The 22115-nt window shown below is 34.9% G+C and overlaps 1 protein-coding gene across 2 annotated transcripts in view; it reads left to right on the top strand.

Moving 5' to 3' along the window:
- Window positions 1–17552, top strand: part of DHX36 (DEAH-box helicase 36) — a 51832-nt gene extending 34280 nt beyond the window's left edge. Inside the window, exons 15-25 of one of the 2 annotated variants that reach the window (XM_015131845.3) lie at window positions 587–730; window positions 3130–3247; window positions 3948–4046; window positions 7899–8072; window positions 8217–8303; window positions 9561–9644; window positions 11989–12088; window positions 12184–12274; window positions 15501–15621; window positions 16299–16451; window positions 16836–17552. In XM_015131845.3, the coding sequence (XP_014987331.3) occupies window positions 587–730; window positions 3130–3247; window positions 3948–4046; window positions 7899–8072; window positions 8217–8303; window positions 9561–9644; window positions 11989–12088; window positions 12184–12274; window positions 15501–15621; window positions 16299–16451; window positions 16836–17021 (1357 nt within the window). In that variant the 3' untranslated portion in view covers window positions 17022–17552. Of the gene's footprint in view, window positions 1–586; window positions 731–3129; window positions 3248–3947; window positions 4047–7898; window positions 8073–8216; window positions 8304–9560; window positions 9645–11988; window positions 12089–12183; window positions 12275–15500; window positions 15622–16298; window positions 16452–16835 lie in introns of those variants that run through there. The other variant, XM_077994165.1, reaches the window with a different exon arrangement.
- Window positions 17553–22115: the final 4563 nt, after the last annotated feature.

Raw genomic sequence — 22115 nt, 5'->3', positions numbered from 1 at the left:
TTGTGGGGTTTTTTTAACCTATAATAATGCTTTAGCGCAGAAATAGCATTTTAGGTGTTAGATTTTGTTTTGTTTACCTAAAGAAGCATGGGAGCTGAGGTAAATTTTGTCCTTTCGCCTGTTTCTGGTTGGGGGTAGTATTTGGTAATTAGTTATATCCAGCCTTTAAATTTTCTTGTATTCTCTTGGGGTACTAAGACATAGTTTAGTCACTGAAACAGATTCTTTTATGGAAGCTGATATTAAACCATGCTGTTGGGGTTCCCATGGAGCTAGGTATGAGGCAACCTGTGATATTTGGCTGTAGGCAAGTAAGAATTTAGTATATGATCTGAAGAACTAATACTGTGTTGTCACTTACAGTGCCTGACACTGCCTACTATTAGGTACTCGATCCCTATAATATTGGTAAATGTGGGTGTGAAGAGTAGTGAACATCCTGAATGGCTAAAATCATTTGATCCAATAAAAAAAAATGCTCTGAAATCCCTGTCTATAGGTCTTTTATAGGTTAATAGTGCTTTTGATGTGTGTGTGTATGTGTTTTTTTTTTTTTTAACATTTTATATATCTGTTTTCCAAACAGCATTACCATAGACGATGTCGTTTATGTGATAGATGGAGGAAAAATCAAAGAGACACATTTTGATACTCAGAACAATATCAGTACAATGTCCGCTGAGTGGGTTAGTAAAGCTAATGCCAAACAGAGAAAAGGTCGAGCTGGAAGGTAAGATGGGAACTCTGTCCAAAGCTTTTAGAACACACCAAAATTTTGTGTAACAAAATGTGAAGCTGGCATTTAAATATATTTATTAGAAGAGTTACCTTTCTTATTATTTTGAGCTTACTGCAAAACATTTTTAAATAGAAAGTTATTTTAATCATAGTTTGGAAAAGTATCTGCCAAGTTTTCTATTTTATGAATCCTTTGCCTTAAACTTCTGAGTTTGATTAATAAGTTATGTTATTTATAATAGTTGGTTTTCATTTCTTTTTTTAAAGCATATAATATGTGTAATAATAATAGCAACTAATACTTTTTGAGTGTCAGATCATCTCCTAAACACTTGATTCATATTAACTTTCTTAATCCTCACTACAGTACTATGAGGTAGGTTATTATATCCATTTTATGGATAAGGAAATTAAGGTACAAGGAAGTTAAATGACTTGTCCAAAGTGCCATAACTTTCGAAATTACAGACGCAGGATTTGAATCCAGGCATTCTGACTCTACAGTCTAGGCTCGTAATCACTGGATTTTATAGCAGTACTGATTTTTCACCAGTACTTTTCAATGAAAGCACAAGGAAAGTACTTTTCCTCATAATGGTACAATAACTTAAGAAGTAAAAATATCTCTGTCTTAATGGTAGGAAAAATGATTTGTCTTGAACTTTTACAAAAAATTGGACTTTAATACATATGTCACAGTATTTCTACACTTATATGAGTGATAGAATTATATCTGGACTTTCAGAAGAGGGTTTTTCTTTTACCTTTTATAGATAGAATAAGAGATTTCCATTAATCTTTCGATACAGACTTAAGAAAAGGAGAGTTGAAAGAAAGCTTTACAGACCATCTGTCAACCCCTTGTTTTAAGTTTGTACAATATCTATAAAGCTCTGACTTACTTGCTGTAATCTTTGCACATTATCCCAGTATAACTTGATTTCGAGACAGTTTATTAGAGAGTTGATGCTGTTGAACCAAAATCGTGGGTTAGTCAAAGAAGTATACCCTCCTGATAATCAGTTATTAGGGAATAACTTGATAAGGGACCCAGAAAGACTGAGGTTTTCCCATGTAGACCCATCACCACTAAATATTGATTCAAAAAGTATTCACCATAGTGAACAGGTTTTGGCACACCTTTATATATGAATAGTAAACACACTAAGCCTTAGATTTGTTCCATGAAACAATAATGGAACTAAACTTAATAGAGTATTGCATTTTAACTAATCCTGAAATTGGTGTTTTAATTTAAAAGGAAAATAGTCGTTTGTAGAGTCTATAGATTAAAATTCTTTTAGCAAAGCCTTATTTTGGAGATCAGAAAAAGCTATATACTATGTGGCTCTCAATGGAGGTACTCTTATTTTAGTTTCTACTGGAGAGATATTCAGGTATATTATATAATAGACAGTGGATCTATGTAGACTCATGGCAGAAATAGCTAAGATTTTTAGAATTCATTTTTGTTCCTATAGCAGCAAGAGCCTATAGAAATATTTATTCTGCTTGAAAATACTTGAATATGGTCACCACTTCACATCTAGTCTTTTTTTTTTTTTTTTTTTTTGAGACAGAGTCTCGTTCTGTCGCCAGGCTGGAGTACAGTGGCATGATCTCGGCTCACTGCAACCTCCGCCTCCTGGGTTCAAGTGATCCTCCTGCCTCAGCCTCCCAAGTAGCTGAGACTACAGGAGCATACCACCACAGCCAGCTAATTTTTTGTATTTTTTTTTAGTAGAGATGGGGTTTCACCATGTTGGCCAGGCTGATCTTGAACTCCTGACCTTATGTGATACACCCACCTTGGCCTCCCAGAGTGCTGGGATTACAGGTATGAGCCATCATGCCCAGTCTACATCTAGTCTTATCATTGTCCAAAAAATGGTATCATTTAAGGCTCTAGTTATAAATATAAAACAAAAACTTTTAATATCCCTCTGAAAACTCACTAAATAAAATATACAGTACTTAAAATATTTTTCAGTAATATAGACAGGTTAGCATAATGCCAGGATTCATTACATAATATAATTGATCACAAGGCATACTTGAGGTTACTATTCTTAGCCTTAACCTGAGTAGACTGCTGTTACTGAGCACAGTAATCTGGAATCTGTCAGAAATAGGGAAGCAAATTATTGGCGTGGGGAGGAATTATTGTGTATCTTTCTTAAAACTGTGACAAGAGTAGAGGGTGTAGGGTTTTTCTAAACAGAACAAATACATGATTCATAAAAAGGGAAAAATAACTATGTACATTAGCTATTATGTGGCTTATAAGAAATAGATATTGGCTACTTCCCTGCCTACTGTTTTCTCTGGAGTTCTAAAAAGTCATTGATGACTGTCCCTCTTTGTTTTGTTTTGTTGTGTTTTGTTTTTAAGAGTTCAACCTGGTCATTGCTATCATCTGTATAATGGTCTTAGAGCAAGTCTTCTAGATGACTATCAACTGCCAGAAATTTTGAGAACTCCTTTGGAAGAACTTTGTTTACAAATAAAGGTAAATTAGGTGGGAGAATGAAGAAACTAAATGGAAGTGATCTCATTTTCAACATCTTTTATAGAACAAATTACTGTATTAATCTCCAGGAAAGAATTATTAACTCACAATTTATTTTGTGTGTGTGTTAGTGAATTGTGTATTTAAACTTCCTTCAAATGTATATTAAGCAATTTTAAATTACATACTGCTCTAGAGGAGGCAGACTGCCTGTGTTTGAATCCTGCTTCCACCCCGGAAAAGCTAGTTCTGTTATATTGGGCAGGTTGTTTAAATTAACCTCCTAAAATTCTTAGAACAGTGCCTGGCAAATAGTAAGTGCTCAGTGAACATTCTACTGTTATTACATGTTAACATGTTATCCTTCATTATAAACTACTTATTTTTTCAGTGTCTTGTATCTTTTGATATAGTTAGCCTTATTTTGAAGATAGTGGATAATCAACTTGTTCATTAAGATTTTAGCCAACTACTTTTCCTATTAATAGAGTTGATGTTCGAAAGTAGTAATATATATATATGGGCCTTTAAACATGTTTTTATAGAAATACAAATATAATTTTAATTCATTTTGGTAAAATAGCTTGAAAATCATGTATAAATTTGATGCTTTGAGTCATCAGCCCAGGTAGGGCTAAGTTGTAATGCTAGTATATTAATATTGTATGTGTTTAATTATATTTGTCTTCCCCACCCCCAGATTTTAAGGCTAGGTGGAATTGCTTATTTTCTGAGTAGGTTAATGGATCCACCATCAACTGAGGCAGTGTTGCTCTCCATAAGACACCTGATGGAGCTGGTAAATTTGTTTACTTGTTTTTTTAATTCTAACTTACAATACTAGAGCATGTAAGCCAATTAATTATAATGTTTACTCTCATTACTGCAAGGAAGACCAGTGATGTCCAATGCCAAATTTGATTTGCTATTTGACTATCAATTTAGAACTATCAGGTTATGAGATAGGCATTAGAAAGTTATAAAGTGATATCTTTGTAATAATTCTTAAAAGACTAGGATCTTTCTGCACTTTTTTTTCTCATTGGAGGCCTGATTTAAGATTACATAAAATTTGAAATTTTAAAGTTACTGGTCTTTAATTACTGGCGAGTAAAACAAATGTGCAGCTAAATGATTCATCACAAAGGAAGGACTATGTAGTAATTTCTTACGTCAAGAAGAACATTCTCAGTATGCTGAAAGCCCCCTTCCTTCCCTCTCCCAATCACTCCACTGTCCCTTTGTCCCAATCATGATAGATATCATCTATCATGACTTTAACTATAATGGCTTGCTTTTTTTTTTTTTTTTTGATGGTTTTACCATACAGGTATGCATCTTCATAAAGAGTTCAGTTTTGCCTATTTCGTGAACTTTACCCATACAGAATGTGTGTGGGTTTTTTTGTTCTTTGAGGGAGCAGAGCTCTGGATTATTTCACTTAATATTATGAGATCCAAATGTATTGTTGCTTTTAGCTGTGGTTTTCTTGTGTTTTGTTTTTTTTTTTTGTCTTTTTCCTTTTTTTTTTTTTTTTGAGACAGACTCTCACTTTGTCACCCAAGCTGGAGTGCACTGGTGTGATCTCAGATCACTGCAACCTCCACCTCCTGGGTTATAAGGTACATGTATTATCAAGTTCGGTAGATAACGCCCAACAGTTTTCCATAGCTGCAAACCACTTAAACTCCTACCAGTGATGGGTGAGGGTTCCTGTTGCTTTGTAGCTTCCTTGGTATTAATCGGCCTTTTATTCTAAAGGTATGTAGTGGTTTTAATTTGCATTTCTATGACTATCATTGAATTTTTCAGCAGCTTTTATGTTTATTATCCATTTATGTAGTCTCTTTGATAAATTGCTAGTGTCTGTTTTTCTGTTAGATTGTAGATCATCATAACAGTTCTTGTGTACTCTTCATCTGCACCTTTTATTGGTTGTATATTGCATTATTGCATATCTGTTTTCAACTTACCTGTTTTTAATACCTTGATAAACAAATTCCCTTTTTTTTTTTTTGAGAGAGTCTCACTCTGTCACGCAGGCTGGAGTGCAGTGGCGTGATCTTGGCTCACTGCAACCTGCAACCTCTGCCTCCAAGGTTCAAGCAATTCTCCTTCCTCAGCCTCCTGCTGGTATTACCGGCACGTGCCACCACGCCTGGCTAATTTTTGTATTTTTAGTAGAGATGGGGTTTCACCATGTTGGCCAGGCTGGTGTGGAACTCCTGTATGATCCGCACACCTTGGCCTCCCAAAGTGCTGGGATTACAGGCATGAGTCGCCACTCCCAGCCTAAATTCCTAATTTTAATGCTGTCAAATATATAATTCTCAAAGGTTATTGCTTTTTAGCCTTTAATAAGTCTTTTCCTGAGGTCATAAAGATACATTTAAAAAATTTTTATTGTTTTTGTTTATAATGCATCTGCAGTTGATACGTGTTGGGATTGAGGTAGAAATAAAAGGTTTTACATATGTAGAGCATTGACTGAGCACCATTTATAGAAAAGTTCATCTCTTTTTGTCCTTGTTCTGTGGTCTTTGATAGGTCAAGGTCTGTGGATTTGTTTGTCAGTTTCTAGGCTTATTTCTCGTCTGTTGGCCTGTATTTCTCTCCTGAGCTGGTATCACATTGCCTTAATTACTCTAGCTTTATGATAAGTCTTGCTTTCTAGTAGAACAGATCACTCCCTTTCATTCTTCTTCAAGAATGTCTTGACTCCAGAGACTGAGGTGGGAGGATTGCTTGAGCCCAGGAGTTTGAGGGTTGCAGTGAGCTGTGCTTGTGCCACTGCACTCCAAACCAGATGACAGAAAAAGACCTATCTCTAAAAAATAATAATAATAATAATAATAGTGAATTGTTTTAAAACAGGCGAGTGTCTTGGCCCTTCTTGGTGCTTTGTTTTTCCAGATACATTTGAGAATCTTGGGAGTTTGATTTTGATTGAATTCTGTCTATAAATCATTTTGGGGAGAACTGGTATCTTTACAGTATTGAGTTTCAGCAAAAAGATCATCATCTACTACTCTGTTTATTTGGGTATTCAGTCTCAGTGTTTTAGAGTTATCTTTGGGGTTTTATATGTCTTTATTTAGATTTTTAAAAATTTAGATTTTAAATATTTAAAAGCAGAATCCAAAATACCACTAACCTAGAAGATAAGTGGTATTTCATCATCTTTTGAGTGTGATAGTTTACAGAAATAAAGTTGCTTGAATGATTGACTTTGTATTCATTAATGCTGTAAAGTCCCCTAATTCAAATCACTTTACGTAGATTTTTGCTGCATATATAATCACATCTCTACATAATTACAATTTTGTTTATTCTTGTTCAAGTTTCTGGGACCCTTAATACAGTGTTGAGCAGAAGTGATGTGGTAGTGTAAAGGAACAGCCATCAGCAAGTCATTGAGAGTATAATGTTTGTTGATTTTTTTGTTTTGTTTTGTTTTGTTTGGTGTGTGGAAGCTCTTACTACGTTAAGTTTACTAAGACATTTTTATCCTGTATGAATAATCAGTTTTATCAAGTATCTTCTGCTTCTGATGAGATTATGGTATGACTTCTTTAGTTGGTTCATGTATTCAGATACACTGATATTTCAAATATTAAACAAATTTTTATTCTTAGAGTAAACCTAACTTGCCAGCATTCCATTTGCCATTATTTTGTTTTGTGATTTTTGTATGTGAGTTTATTCACTTTTCTTCAGATGTCCTTGTAAAATTTAGATATCAAGCTATTCTAGATTCAGAAAACAGGTTGAGGGTTTTTCTTTTTTTTTTTTCTTTCATTTGAAAGAGGTCTTAAAAAAAAAAATTAAGGGTATTTTCTCCAAAACTGTTGAGTAAAAATCTGTGTCTGATGGGATGCTTATGAGTTCTTTTATTATTATTTCTTGTTTACATCTGTATGCCTAGTTATTTTAATTGTGCACTGGAAATTCTGTTTACAAAATTCTTAATAGGTAAAAATTTGAAGCTTGGGATGAGGGTAGCTTTTTTTCAGCAAGGATATGTTCCTTTTCTGCCAGGAAAAGAGGCCCCAACCTCTACACTCACCTCCCTTAGATGTCTGTCATTCCCTAACCTCTTGACTTGTAATTCTTTGTTAACTCCTTGGTATCTTCAGGCTACTTTTCTAGCTGTCCACAGTGGGGTGGTTGGACCAGATGACCTAGGGAATCAGAGCAGAAGTCACTCCTATTTTTCTAAGGTTTTAGATAGTTCCTTTTTCTTTTGCTTTTCTGTCTCATGTCACCTAAACTACTAGAACCTAGAGAGTATGCATTATGCATTCCAAATGTATGATAGTGTATCTTTTGTTTTTGTTATTTGTTTCTACAACTTTTATACTTTATTAGGTGATTTTCTTTATTTAACAGAAAGTTTGTCATTTCTGGTATTTCTTCTTAACACAGAAAAGCCAAGATGCGCGTTAATTTTGGTTTCGTTTAAATAAGTTTGTAACCTTTGCTGACCTCACGAAACTTATGTTTTGGTAGGGAAAACTAAAGCTGAACAATTTTCGGGCATTTGGACTAGAAGAGAGAGTAGTGGCTTGTTACTCTTTTTAAAGCAACCTAAAATCATTTTAAATGTAATGCTTTACAGGATTGATTTTAAACACACACTCTTCCTTTACAGAACGCTTTGGATAAACAAGAAGAATTGACACCTCTTGGAGTCCACTTGGCACGATTACCCGTTGAGCCACATATTGGAAAAATGATTCTTTTTGGAGCTCTGTTCTGCTGCTTAGACCCAGTACTCACTATTGCTGCTAGTCTCAGTTTCAAAGATCCATTTGTCATTCCATTGGTAAGAAAAATTGAAACAAAATCAATTTATTTTAGATATGAACAGGAGTTGCTTAGATGTATTTTTCATTAGCATTTTATTAGAATGCTGTTCTCTGTTATAGCATCAGAGCAATTTAAATTGCCTATATCTGCTCTTTTTAAGGGAAAAGAAAAGATTGCAGATGCAAGAAGAAAGGAATTGGCAAAAGATACTAGAAGTGATCACTTAACAGTTGTGAATGCATTTGAGGTAAAAAAAAAAATCTTGTTCTGGATTATGACAGTTTATTCAAATGAAATGCTGATAATAGAATAAGGATCATATTTAACCTTTTGAAATCTGTGTTATCATAAGGCCGGGCATGGTAGCTCATGCTTGTATTTATAGCACTTTGGAAGGCTGAGGCAGGCGGATCACCTGAGGTCAGGAGTTTGAAACCAGGCTGGCCAACATGGCAAAACCCTGTCTCTACTACAAATACAAAAATTAGCTGGGTGTGGTGGCGGGCACCTGTAATCCCAGCTACTCAGGAGGTTGAGGCAGGAGAATTGCTTGAACCCGGGGGCGCAGAGGTTGCAGTGGGCCGAAATCGTGCCACTGTACTTCAACCTGGGCGACAGAGTGACACTCCATCTCAATGAAAACAAAAAACCAAAATCTTTATTATATAATCATAAATATCAGGAATAAATTGCTGAGAATGTTGAAATTTAGCTGAACATTTGAAAAAAGTTATAATTCATAGTAGTTTTTGGTAAGAATGAACAAGTGAATCGTTTATTTTAAAATTTTGTATTTAATAATTTCTTTGTATCTTTGGCTTATTAACATTCATGACAATCTCTTTCTATTCATTAATAAACTACCCTGTATTCAGATTTAACATGTAATAGAGAATCATAATCATGTGCATAATTCAGATTGGGAGACACCTCCCAAAAGCCAGGTGTATCTGAGGGTAAACATTTATCACCTATCTTGGTAAAATTTAAATGTAATTTGGTTTTTAGAGGCAGTATCTTTTTTCTGTAGCTCTACATTCTGTTTCGTATGGCATATTATGGGGAAATTCAAGTTTTTTTGTCTTTGAGCTTATTCAACTTGTCTTTCCTTTTTCCCCCATTTCCCTCCTCTAAAAAAAAGCAAGCCATAAAGAAAAGTTGTGAATTTGAAAATATGTAATAGCATTTAGGTCGGTTTAATAGTGTGCTCTGTTTGATTAGTGTATTATGTACAGTTTGGATGTCATTTTGTGTAAAATACATAATATATTACTGTATACTTAATTGTATAAAGGTCTGGAACTTCAGTGTTGGTTATCTCAAGGACTAGGATCATGGGGAGCGTATGTGTTTTTAGTTTGTCAGTTATAAAGTTCTTCGAATTTTTTACAAAGAAAATTAAATATTAGTAGAATATTAAAGTTTTACTAAAATAAAGAGGGAAATGAGTAGTAATCTTCGTTTGCAGGAAGAATATATATTTCTTCATTTCTTTGCCCCACAGGGTTGGGAAGAGGCTAGACGACGTGGTTTCAGATACGAAAAGGACTATTGCTGGGAATATTTTCTGTCTTCAAACACACTGCAGGTAATGGTGAATGTTTTGGAATAATTATCGTGTATGCTAGATTACAGAATATGTGTATCCATTTTGTACAATTAGATCTATAGCAAAAACGTCAAATATATGGAAATTGAGTATATTTGTATATATACCCAAAATAATGGGGGATCTTTCTTAAATCAACTGCAACAAAACAAGGAAAAGAAACACAGTTCCAGAGGATAAGAGCAAAGCACAGTAAGGTTCAATTTCTGTTCCTGTCCCCACACTCTAGTTGCCGTTTTGATGATTCAGACTGAGAATTTTTGCTAACACTTATAAAATCTGTTGAAAAGTATCAAACAGGATAGATACCTGTATGTTTTCTGGTTTAATACAGTGAAACACCGCAGACAAGCATTTGTAAAACAGAAGAAAACAGTAAAGAGTGCATATACCATTATATTTCAGACTGCACTGAACTGGGGATTCGAAGCCAGTGGGAATAGAAATATCCTCATCTCTCAGTACACATACACCCCAGCTATGTGACGTGAGGCCTTATACTGGACGTTTAACAGATGTACAAAGTAGTAAACAAAAAAATCTAACGTACCGAATCAGAAGTGCCCAGTCATTAGCAAAATGGAAAAAAAGGTTCACCACAAATCGAAAAGAAAGGAAAAGAAAAGACAAAAAAAAAGAATGGAATGCCATGTTTCAATAGAAAACACCTTACAGCTGTTTCATGATATGGAATAGCTAATAAGAATATGAATCCAGCAAAACAAAGGTTAGAAAATAAACAATAGAGTGAATGAAAAGACTCTTGAGCTGAGAAAACAAATTGAAGAACAAAAGAAATCACAAGGAATAGAATGGACACCCCTTAAAAACAAGTTATTGCCATAGGAAAAAAGCTTGAACTAATCACAGTTTATGGAGGTACCTGAAAAAGACAAAAATTAAAGCAATAAGTAAAATCTTAAAGACAGGAAGACAGAACTGATCCATCATGAGAACAGTAGATATTAGTATCTGCATAGAAATCCTGTGTAATTGAATATTTATTTTGAGCCACATATAAGAACATTTTTTTTGAAATGGAAAAAATGAACAGAAGTATGAAAACATAACTGAATCCAAGTGTTTGAGAATGTCATGTCGTCAGGATACGAATTCAGGTGTAAAGAAAAACAACAGGTATTCAAGAAAATACTCAAGAAATACTATAACCCTGATCTCTTCTTGAAAAGCCCATTGACAGTGAAGTGCTGTCAATTAAAAGGGGAATCACAGTGGAGATTTCAGGATTGGAGAGTGCATGCTTTATCAGCTGGTAGTATACATTAGAAGTATTTAAATATAGAGCTAATAATAAAATGGTGTTAGGAATTATACATGAAAAATAGAATGTAAAGGTTATTATCCTGAATAGTATAAAATAATGGCAGTAAAAACCAGCAGGTGTCTAAGAAAGTCAGGTGTAAGGAAATTAGGTGGGGAAGTCACACCTTTCATAAAAGGGATATATACTTAAATATAACCAACTTTATATTTCATAATCTCTAAAAGGAATTCCTTAGGAAATACTTCTGTGCTTATGAAAATTTAAGATTCACTGGTCATTCACTTTCATTTCTATTTAACTTTTCTTTAAATTGAACTAAAGTTAATTGTTTAAAGAATTTCTATCCTATGATTCTGTCATTAGGATACATTTCTTCTATCAATATATATGCTTAATAGGTGTCTGCAATCTTGTTTATTTAGAAAGACTGAGTATTGAGGCATGGGAAGTACTTTTCTATATTACTTGAATGCTTTATAATTACTTGAATGCTTTATAATAAGCCATGTATCGTTTTTTTCCAAAAAAAAAAAAAAAAAAAAACCTTAAGTTTACGTGCCATTGTTAATCATATTTAATTCTCAGTCATAGAAATGTGGATGTTGATTATTTTCTTTATGCTTTTCTATATTGTTTTTAAAATGGGGATGGAAAGTAATTTTAAAAATTCTATTAGTCTTTCACAAAATGGAGTAATCCTTAAACATCGGTGGCTGTTCCTTACAACATGCAAACTTTTTCAATGAAAAGTCAGGTAATATTTTAGGTTTACAGGTCATAAGCTCAGTTATAAGCATTGACCTCTACTATTGTAGTGCAAAAGCAACCAAATGTAGATGAATGGGTGTGGCTGTGTTCCAATAAAATTTTATTGACAAAAACAGCTTTTGTAGTTTGCCAGCCTTTGCTTTAAAACATGTTTGCAAAAGTTTTCATAAAGCAGAGAGAGCTTACAACTCAATTTATCTATTAGTGTATATTTTATAGTCTCAATGTGTGAAAGGTATTCTAGTTCTATTTGTTACCATTGCTCCCTAGATGCTGCATAACATGAAAGGACAGTTTGCTGAGCATCTTCTTGGAGCCGGATTTGTAAGCAGTAGAAATCCTAAAGATCCAGAATCTAATATAAATTCAGGTACAGCAGAAAACACAGTGTAAATAAGTATCTTTTTTCTATTGTATCAGTATTTTACTTGTTTTTCCCTCTACCTTCTCACCCCCCCCCCATAGATAATGAGAAGATAATTAAAGCTGTCATCTGTGCTGGTTTATATCCCAAAGTTGCTAAAATTCGACTAAATTTGGGTAAAAAAAGAAAAATGTAAGCATTGAAGATTATTATGAATTACTTGTAATTCTCTTCTTAAACTTTTGAAATCTCATGTAACAAGGCTTATATTATAAATTTGTTCTTACTCATATGTGGGTTATGTTCTTGTTCTTTTAATCATTTCAGAGAAGGTGAACTGTTTAGCATTGGTATCACTTTCCCTCACAACATATCCTGGAATCACCTCTCTGATAACCCATTATTCACAAAGAATGCTACCACGTGATGCCAGTGTAAATATTAGAAAAGCCAGCCTGCCAGTAAATACCAGTGCCTGGATTGAAATTGCTTAGAGTAGATTTTATTTCAGAAAATTTTTTTCCTCTTGTCTTATAAAATGGATAACTTAGCTCTTTGAATAAAATTGTTATATCACTATTTTGAGAAATAAAGTATAATAACATATGTGTAGATAGCCTCAGTAGTAATTGGAGATAGCAGTGAAGCATGAGCTAGAATGAGCTCATTCTAGCTAAAGGATACAGAGAAACTAAGAGTCACAGATGGCCAGTAGTGTGGTTGCTACTATTTTGGAAGGTACTCTGGGTTAGAATTATGTATTGAGTCATTAAAATAGTCACTGACCCAGTGCATGGATGAGTGAGTTTTTAATTTGATAGACATGTCTTAAGGAAGTAATTTCAAATGTTTTCTAATGGCTATATTGTAAATAATACAGATTTCTAGTAGCAAATGGAAAATTGTGGTTTTATAATACTATATAATGCATCTCCATAGGTGGGCATTAAAACAGTCATTGTGTAGTAACATGTAAAATATTTAAACTGATGTTAAATGAAAGTTGGATATTCTAGAATTACAAACATGAAAAAATATAGACTTTATAGATAGGCCAAAGTGCAGGCATTGTTCTTGGGCAATGGTTCTCAACCGGGGTGATTTTGCCCCCAAAGGGAACATTGGACAGTGTCTAGAGATACTTCTGGTTGTTGTAACATTGTGTCAGTAGTACTAAAGTCAAGAAACCTTATTCCAAGGTATGAAGGAATGGGTAACTGATGAATTTTAATCATTATGGTTGGATTATTTACATTTTACGTGATCTAAGTACTTTTTCAAAATCAATACTTGGACAATTTTTTTTTTTTTTTTTTTTTAAATGTGTACCTAACTTTACAGGTAGCTTAACAGAGAGTTACTTTGAAATTCATTTTATTTTCCTCTCTGCCATCCTGGGAGGGCTTTATGAACAAACATAGTTTTTTCCTTGGACTGGTGCATTAGTTTTGTCCAGACTAGGGGTCAGCAAATTTTGACCTATAAGCCAAAAATTTGGTTTTGTACATTTTTTGTTGGAACACAGCCAGGCCCATTTGTTTTCATGTTATCTATTCTACACTAGCAGAGTTAAGTGGTTGTGACAGAAATTATAGACCCCCAAATATAGATCCTAAAATATTTACTATCTGGTCCTGTATAGAAATTTGCTGGACCAGGCACAGTGGCTCACACCTATAATCCTAGCACTTTGGTTGGCTGAGGCAGGCAGATTGCTTGAGCCCAGGAGGTGGAGGTTGCAGTGAGTCAAGATTACACCATTGCACAGTGAAAGGAGATCATGCTACTGCAGTCCAGCCTGGGTGACAGAACAAGACCCTGTCTCAAAAAAAAAAAAAAAAAGAAATTTTCCAACTTCTACTGCTCTAGTTATGCAGGGTTGCAGGGTGGCATTGGTAAATTGACTTAAGTGAGAAAAAATACTTTTTGGTTTTATTCTCAGTATTTAGAGCTATGAATTCATGACTATGATTCATGATTTTGACTACAAGTATTATGAATTCTTAGAACTTCAGAAGTGGCTGGGTGCGGTGGCTCATACCTGTAATCCTAGCACTTTGGGAGGCCGAGGTGGGTGGACCACCTGAGGTCAGGAGTTTGAGACCGGCCTGGCCAACGTGGTGAAACCCCATCTCTACTAAGAATGCAAAAACTAGCTGGGCGTGGTGGTGGTACATGCCTGTAATCCCCGCTACCGGGGAGGCTGAGGCAGGAGAATCACCGAAACCCGGGAGGCGGAGGCTGCAGTGAGCTGAGATTGGGCCCCTCCACTCCAGTCTGAGTGACAGAGCAAGGCTCCGTCTCAAAAAAAAAAAAAAAACTTCAGAAGAGACACTCGTAAAAACAAATAGGAAAGATTAGTGGATTATTAGCTTTTATGCTGTTAATTTAATACAGGTAATTAACATTAACTATTTAAAAATTATTAAACATCTCCCTGTTGAATAACATTAAAGATGTTTACAAATTGAGATAAAATGTATATGACTATAAAAAAAGTATATGACTATCAAATGTATATGACTGTGTATATGACTATCAAAAAAAAAGATTGAATTAGAATTGTCAACAGGAATTTAAATAGAATTCTTAACTTTTCATTTTTTGTTCATCTGGGTCATACTCTAAAATTTTTAAATTAATTTTACAGTTATTTTGTAAGTCAAGGGCTATTTATCAATACAATTGTCATAGTAAAATGTATAGACTCTTCTCTTGATACGAATCACTTAATTATTTTAGATATTTATTTTGTTCTTTATTCTTCAGTGGGATAGTGTGCATTAACATTAAGGAAAAGAATATTCTGTCATTTTTCTAAAATATTGAGTAATTATACCTGCAAGAAGATTAGTTACATGATTTAAATTATTCATACTGATAGCATTTTTTCATATATTGTTAAGGAAATTGTGCTCTGTCCTCAAATATAAATACATTTTTTGCAAAAATAAACTGAATTATTTTCTGGAGTGGTTTTTTTTTTTTTTGAGGCGGAGTCTCGCTCTGTCACCCAGGCTGGATTGCAATGGTGCGATCTCAGCTCACTGCAAGCTCCACCTCCTGGGTTCAGGTCTTTCTCCTGCTTCAGTCTCTGGAGAAGCTGCAACTACAGGTTCCCGTCACCATGCCTGGCTAATTTTTTTGTATTTTTAGTAGAGACGGGGTTTTACCATGTTAGCCAGGATGGTCTTGATCACCTTGACCTCGTGATCCACCTGCCTCGGCCTCCCAAAGTGCTGGGATTACAGGCGTGAGCTACCGCACCCGGCCATTCTCTGGAGTTTTTTTAGATTCCGGAATTTGTTTGGTTTTTACCAAGCTCTTCTATCAGTTTTTCAAGTAGTGTTAAAGCAAACAAACATAAATCCTCTAGAAGACTTCTTTTTAACAAACTGCATTTTAACTTTTTTTAAAGGGTGAAAGTTTACACAAAAACTGATGGCCTGGTTGCTATTCATCCTAAATCTGTTAATGTGGAGCAAACAGACTTTCACTACAACTGGCTTATCTATCACCTGAAGATGAGAACAAGCAGTGTAAGTGAACACTTACAATAATTAAGGATCTGATTATCTGTCTCATTATATTTTTATGACAGTTTTAATAATTATATACAAACTTTTTTGTTGTTTCTTACTCCTGTGACATGAGTAACTTTGTCCCTCAAACAACCTATTCTTTTAATTTTCAGGTCTGTAATGATAGATCTTTGTAGTTTAGTTAGGACAGTTACTGGATTGCATAATTTTCTTTCAGAACTTGCTTTCAAGAAATATTGGCATATTTTATGGTATACAGGAGCTTACATTGTATAGAGAATTTTGTTAGCATGTCAATATATCTTATAAGTATCATTCAGCATATTAAATGAGATTCTGTTTATATTTTCTCTTTAGAACAGTAATTTGAGATGATTTATTAAAAAACTGGATAAAAATAACTTCAGCTATATTCGTGTTTTGGTTTCGTCACTCAAAATATTTTGTTCAAACAGTAGTGCTTAGTTTAAACTAAAAAATATTCCTGTGTTCTCTGAATAATGAAGATGGCTCATTTAAAATGGTATCTTACAAATTAATCTCTGTAATTACAATAGCAGGTTAATATTTTAGAAGGAAGGTACTCATTAATTAATACTGGTAATATTGTTGAATTTATGTAGTAATCTTTTCAGACTCCTGAATGTATTAATTCACTTTAATTTTCATTACAGATATATTTGTATGACTGCACAGAGGTTTCCCCATACTGTCTCTTGTTTTTTGGAGGTGATATTTCCATCCAGAAGGATAACGATCAGGAAACTATTGCTGTAGATGAGTGGATTGTATTTCAGTCTCCAGCAAGAATTGCCCATCTTGTTAAGGTAACTGACTTTATGTGATTATCTTTAATCTACATGTAAGTCAGCATGTGGTCAAGTGGTTTTGTTCAAAATGTTACATATATTAACATTTCTTGCTGTATTTCAGCAGAGCAAGTAATTTTGAAAAAATGGTTCCTGGTTTTTCTGAATTGTTTTTTGAGATGGTAGCAGACCAGCCATTCTAAATGGCTCAATGTGATTGCATGTGAATTTTAACTTTAGTTATTCGCTCATAACCACACTTTAGTTGATTGCTCACTAAATATTTTAGCTTTTGAGCCATCGCTTTTGTAACTCCTTGTATCAGGTAAATCAGTTTCATTTATTATGTTATTTGGCAATATATCTGCCTTTGTTGAATATGTATAATTTTTTCAACCTTAGGAATTAAGAAAGGAGCTAGATATTCTTCTGCAAGAGAAGATTGAAAGTCCTCATCCTGTAGACTGGAATGACACTAAATCCAGAGACTGTGCAGTGCTGTCAGCTATTATAGACTTGATCAAAACACAGGAAAAGGCAACTCCCAGGAACTTTCCGCCACGATTCCAGGATGGATATTACAGCTGACAGCTTTGCAGGGGTGGTCTGAAAAGTCTGTTTGACAGCCATTCTTCATCATTGTTTAAATTTTGGCTGGATGCCAAATCCTGGGACGTGACCAATTTTCATGTGTAAGGTAGAAACTTTCAGTAGGTAGTAAAGACTTAATGTGCATGACATGATGTTATATGGAACTATTTCATACATACATACACACACACACACACACACACACACACACACACACACCCCGTAAAAACAATATGTTCTCTGATCATATACTCTGCTATGGTCATGCCCACTCTTTGGGAGTATATTCCCTTTATTTATATTGAGTATTGTCCACTTGAGAAATTCCTTTGTCCTGTTATACAAAATTAATCTTTCTTATAATGATTGATGATACCACCAGTAAAAATAGGATGTTTACCCAAAAAAACAGTGTCAATTAAGAATTTGAACACAACCACATTTTTGAAAATGAAACTTCTATCGGAAGTAAATTAATTTGTTGTAATAAAGTCCAGTATTTAATAAAATGTACAATGTTAAATCTCAGCCAACTTCTTGGATTGGTTTCTACATTTCCACCTATGGCTTGGTTCATTTGCTGTGTTTACTATTTTTAAAACATGTGCCTTTTTTACATCACCCTGTAGCAGCATAATATAGCAATTGAGAGCATGGTCTGAAGCCTGATTACCTTGGTTCCAGTCTCAGCTCTGTCACTTAGTCTTGGCTTCTCTCTCTTTTACCTTGTCTGTAAGATACAGTTGGCCCTCCATATCCATGTGTTCCACATCTGTGGATTCAAACAACTGTGGATAGAAGATATTTGAAAAAAGAAAAGGATGGTTGTGTCTGTACTGAACATGTGCAGACTTTTTTTCCTTGTCATTCCCTAAACAATACAGTTTAATAGCTATTTATATAGTATTTACATTGTATTAGGTATTGTAAATAATCTAGTGATGACTTAAAGTATATGGGAGGTTGTGCCTAGGTAACATGCAAATACATAGTATGCCATTTTATATAAAAGACTTGAGCATCCATGGATTTTGGTATTTGAGGGGTTGAGGTTGGAAACCAGTCCCCCACAGATACTGAGGGATGACTGTAAAGGTAACAGTTGTGAGGATGAAATACATTAATACATGTAAAGCACATAGGCTAGTGCCTGGCACATAGCCTAGTGCCTGTACTCTCTGAATCTTAGTTGTTAGTTGTCCCTGAAGTATTTTCGTAAATGTCTAACGATCTATTTTATTACACTTTTTATTTTATTGCTACTTACCTTCTTAGCCAAGGAATAGTGTAACAACACATGCTGTACATTTTCAGCCCTATCAGATAGTGATAAATGCTGTTGGTTGCTGGCCAGCAACTATTTTGTCCCTCCCTTCTTTTTGCTTATTTGGGTTCCCCTCTGTGCAGCTTTGTGCCCAGGTATGTTGGACCCTTTCCCCAAGAGTGAATCTTGCTGTTCTAAATGAATCACATGTGGTCTTATCCCCCTTAGAAATAATTGATAAGGTGTGAGTACATAAACATGTCCCAGTGAATGGCAACTGAGAAGTGATCTTCAAGAGGGTGTCTGAAAAATGTTTTACTCACTAATAGAGGAGGAAATCCTGCGCTCTCTGGATGTTGTCTTGTCTGACTCTGATAGTTGGAACTGCTGCAGCCAACTAATGATCACAAGGGGACACAGACTCATAGACTGAGGCTGGCTTAGTGGAAAGATAGAACTCAGCAGAGCCTTTGATAATGCTGGTAAGCTACAGAATTAATCCATTCTAGAACTGTTCTACATGTGAACTTATTTTGATATGATAAAAACCCTTCAATTGTTTAAGCCACTTTTCATAGGATATTGTTAGTTTTTTGTTTGTTTTTTGGAGACAGTGTCTTGCCCTGTCACCCAGGCTGGAGTGCAGTGGTATGATCTCAGTTCACTGCAGCCTCGACTTCCTGGGTTCAAGTGATCCTCCTGCCTCAGCCTCCCAAGTAGCTGGGACTACAGGCTTACACCACCACACCTAGCTAATTTATGTATTTTTTGTAGAGACACTGTTTCACCATGTTGCCCAGGCTGGTCTCAAACTCCTGTGCTCAAGTAATTTGCCCACCTTGGCTTCCAAAAGTGCTGGCATTACAGGTATCAGCCACTCCACCTGGTCCCTAGTAGGGTATTTTTAACTTGGCAAAAAGGATGTTAATCGGAAACATACACTATCCATCACTGAGTATTATTATTGATTTTGCAATATAAGAATTTCAACGTGTTTGACAGAAGGTGTAAAAGTGCTGGACATGCTGCAGAGAGAAACAGGAAAAGTATCTTTCTGCACTCTAAAAAATGGAAATTTTAATGTGCCTTCCAACAAATACAAGGAAACCAAGAGAGTAAGGTATCATACAATGACTGGGATGTATTGATAATGCTACAATGATCCATTAACAGCTCTTGTTCAGGTACTGCTCGCAATCCTGGGAATGTGTGTTACCTGTTATGTCTTGAGTCCATTATCTTGGCTGTTCTTCTAAAAGTGATCCGTCTGTCATTGTATTCTGGCATTAGAGTCGTGTCACAATATTAGAGCATACTGGTTTTGCCTCTAAAGTCGAGGTGACCATCTGGTCTTTCTTGCTCTGTAAGAGTTTATGTCTGTGCTTTTTTTTTTTTTCCTTGCTTTTATTATCCAGTTTAAATCCAGTCAGTTGGCCAGAATGGTCTTGGAAGAAAGGATTTAGAGATTCTGTAAAAAAGATTGTTAGTTGGTTCTGTGTTTGCAAACCAATATTTAATTCCCATATGAATGGGAAAAATGTTCCTGAGGAATTATTTAATTGATGAGGTATTCGCAGAGATTAAAGCAGTTATTGTTACCTCCAATTTATGTCTTCTGTACAGCTGATCAGAATGGACGATTTGATCCAAGGTGCTACTTATGTTCTGTTTCTTTTCTTTACAAAATAGGGCATTACTGAGTAGAAAATACATTCCAGGTCTAAGAACTGTTTGTTCTTTAGGGGTTTTTAAAGAATAAGACATTAAATTAAGAAGCAAAGTCTGTTTGATTCATCATTTTGAGTAATGTAGAGAATAACTCTTGAAAAAAAAAAATACCTGAAACAGAGACTTACCGGAAAAAACAAAAAGAAATTAAACTACTGAATAATCTTTCAAAAGCATCTTTGAAAAGTGAGCACATGTGATGCCTTCCCAATTAATTAATTTGGGCAAAAGCTCTGGATAAACTTATACCAATTATTGCAGGGCATTCTCTATTACTGCATTTTTAAAACAAAGTTGTCCCCTAAAAGTTATGAATTACACAAAAGCTTTAGGAGGAATTTTAGTACTCCTTTACCCAAAGTAAATAGTGGTAAATTTCCTTCTGTTCTTAGCTCTGAGTTTTTATTTATTTATAAGTCGTTGCGATCATGTATACTCATATATTTGTAATATGCTAATTGTTCTTAAATGGGATTTTTGTTCTTATTTTAAAATAATACATCCTCACTGGAAAAATTTGGAAATGTAGCAAAGTAAATCATGTTACCATTGTTCCATTTTGATACATATAAACTTTAGGTATTATTTTATATATAATAAATTTTAAGGTATGATATATAATAAAATTAACCAATTTAAGTATATAATTCAGTGAATTTTGTCAAATACGTAGTCATGTAATTACCACCACCACAGTCTTGATATAGAACATTTCTTTTTTCCCCCCCGAGACGGAGTTTCTCTCTGTCACCCAGGCTGGAATGCAATGGCACGATCCCAGCTCACTGCAACCTTCGCCTGCCTGGGTTCAAGCGATTCTCCGGCCTCAGCCTCCTGAGTAGCTGGGATTACAGGCACGTGCCACCACACCCGGCTAACTATTGTATTTTTAGTAGAGATGGGATTTCACCATGTTGACCAGGCTGGGTTCGAACTCCTGACCTCATGATCCACCTGCCTCGGCCTCCCAAAGTGCTAGGAATACAGGCATGAACCACTGTGCCTGGCTGATATAGAACATTTCTGTCACCTAAAAGTTTCCCTTTTATTTTTTGTAGTCAATCCCTTGCCCCCACTTCTACCCCCTGGCAACCCATGGATCTGCTGTTTGTCACTTTCGTTTTGCCTTTTCTAGAATTTCAAATAACCAGAATCAGATACAGTCTTTTGTGTCCAGCTTCTTTCACTGAACATAATACTTTTGAGATACTGACACTGTTATATGTATTAGTAGTTAGTTCCTGTTTTATCTTCTGTCATTCAGTAGTATTTGCATTGTATAGTCATAGTTTGTTAATTCATTTACCAGTTGATGGACATTTGAGTTATTTTCAGGTTTTTTTTGCTGTTATGAATAAAGCTGCTATGAACATAAGTATTTAAGTCTGTGTGTGGTTACATATTTTCATTTCTGTTGGGTAAATACCCAAGATTAAGGTTGTTGTATTATAGTAAGTGTGTTTGTATAAGAAACTGCTAAACTTTTCAGCATTTGCTGAAATTTTACATTCCCAACAGCAATATATGTTGGGAGGTTCAGAGTATTTATTCCACGTCCTTGCCAGTACTTGGTATTTTTAGCTGTCGTTTTAATTTTAGCCTTTAGTGAATGAGGAGTCCTGTCTCATAGTGGGTTTAATTTGTGTTTCTAAAATGATTAATGATGAGCACCTTTTCACGTGGTGTTTGCTGTTTTCCTTAGTAATCTTATGTATTTCTGTTTGGGTTTTGATATTTCATCTCATGTCAAATGATTGGGGTTTTAAGGATATATCTGACCAGGGAGAAGGAGGATTACTAATTAGTTTTAGAGATACAGAAAGTTATTATTTACATTCCTTGACATTTATAATGGCCAGATGTGCTACTCTTGACTTAGTTGGTAAAGTGTAAAGAGTTAAGCTGGTGTTATTAAGTGCCAGGAGAGACTAGCACCAGTTTTATATAGTTATGAAGGCAAGCGGTGTATTCATCATGAGGTGAAGAATGGGACATAAGAAAAAATATTTGAATTCCTGGGGGGCGGAGCAAGATGGCCAAATAGGAACAGCTCCAGTCTCCAACTCCCAGCGCGAGCGACACAGAAGACCTGTGATTTC

This window comes from Macaca mulatta, chromosome 2 (assembly GCF_049350105.2).
Source record: "Macaca mulatta isolate MMU2019108-1 chromosome 2, T2T-MMU8v2.0, whole genome shotgun sequence".
Classification (NCBI taxonomy): Eukaryota; Metazoa; Chordata; class Mammalia; order Primates; family Cercopithecidae; genus Macaca; species Macaca mulatta.
This window is presented reverse-complemented; position numbering and strand designations above follow the sequence as displayed.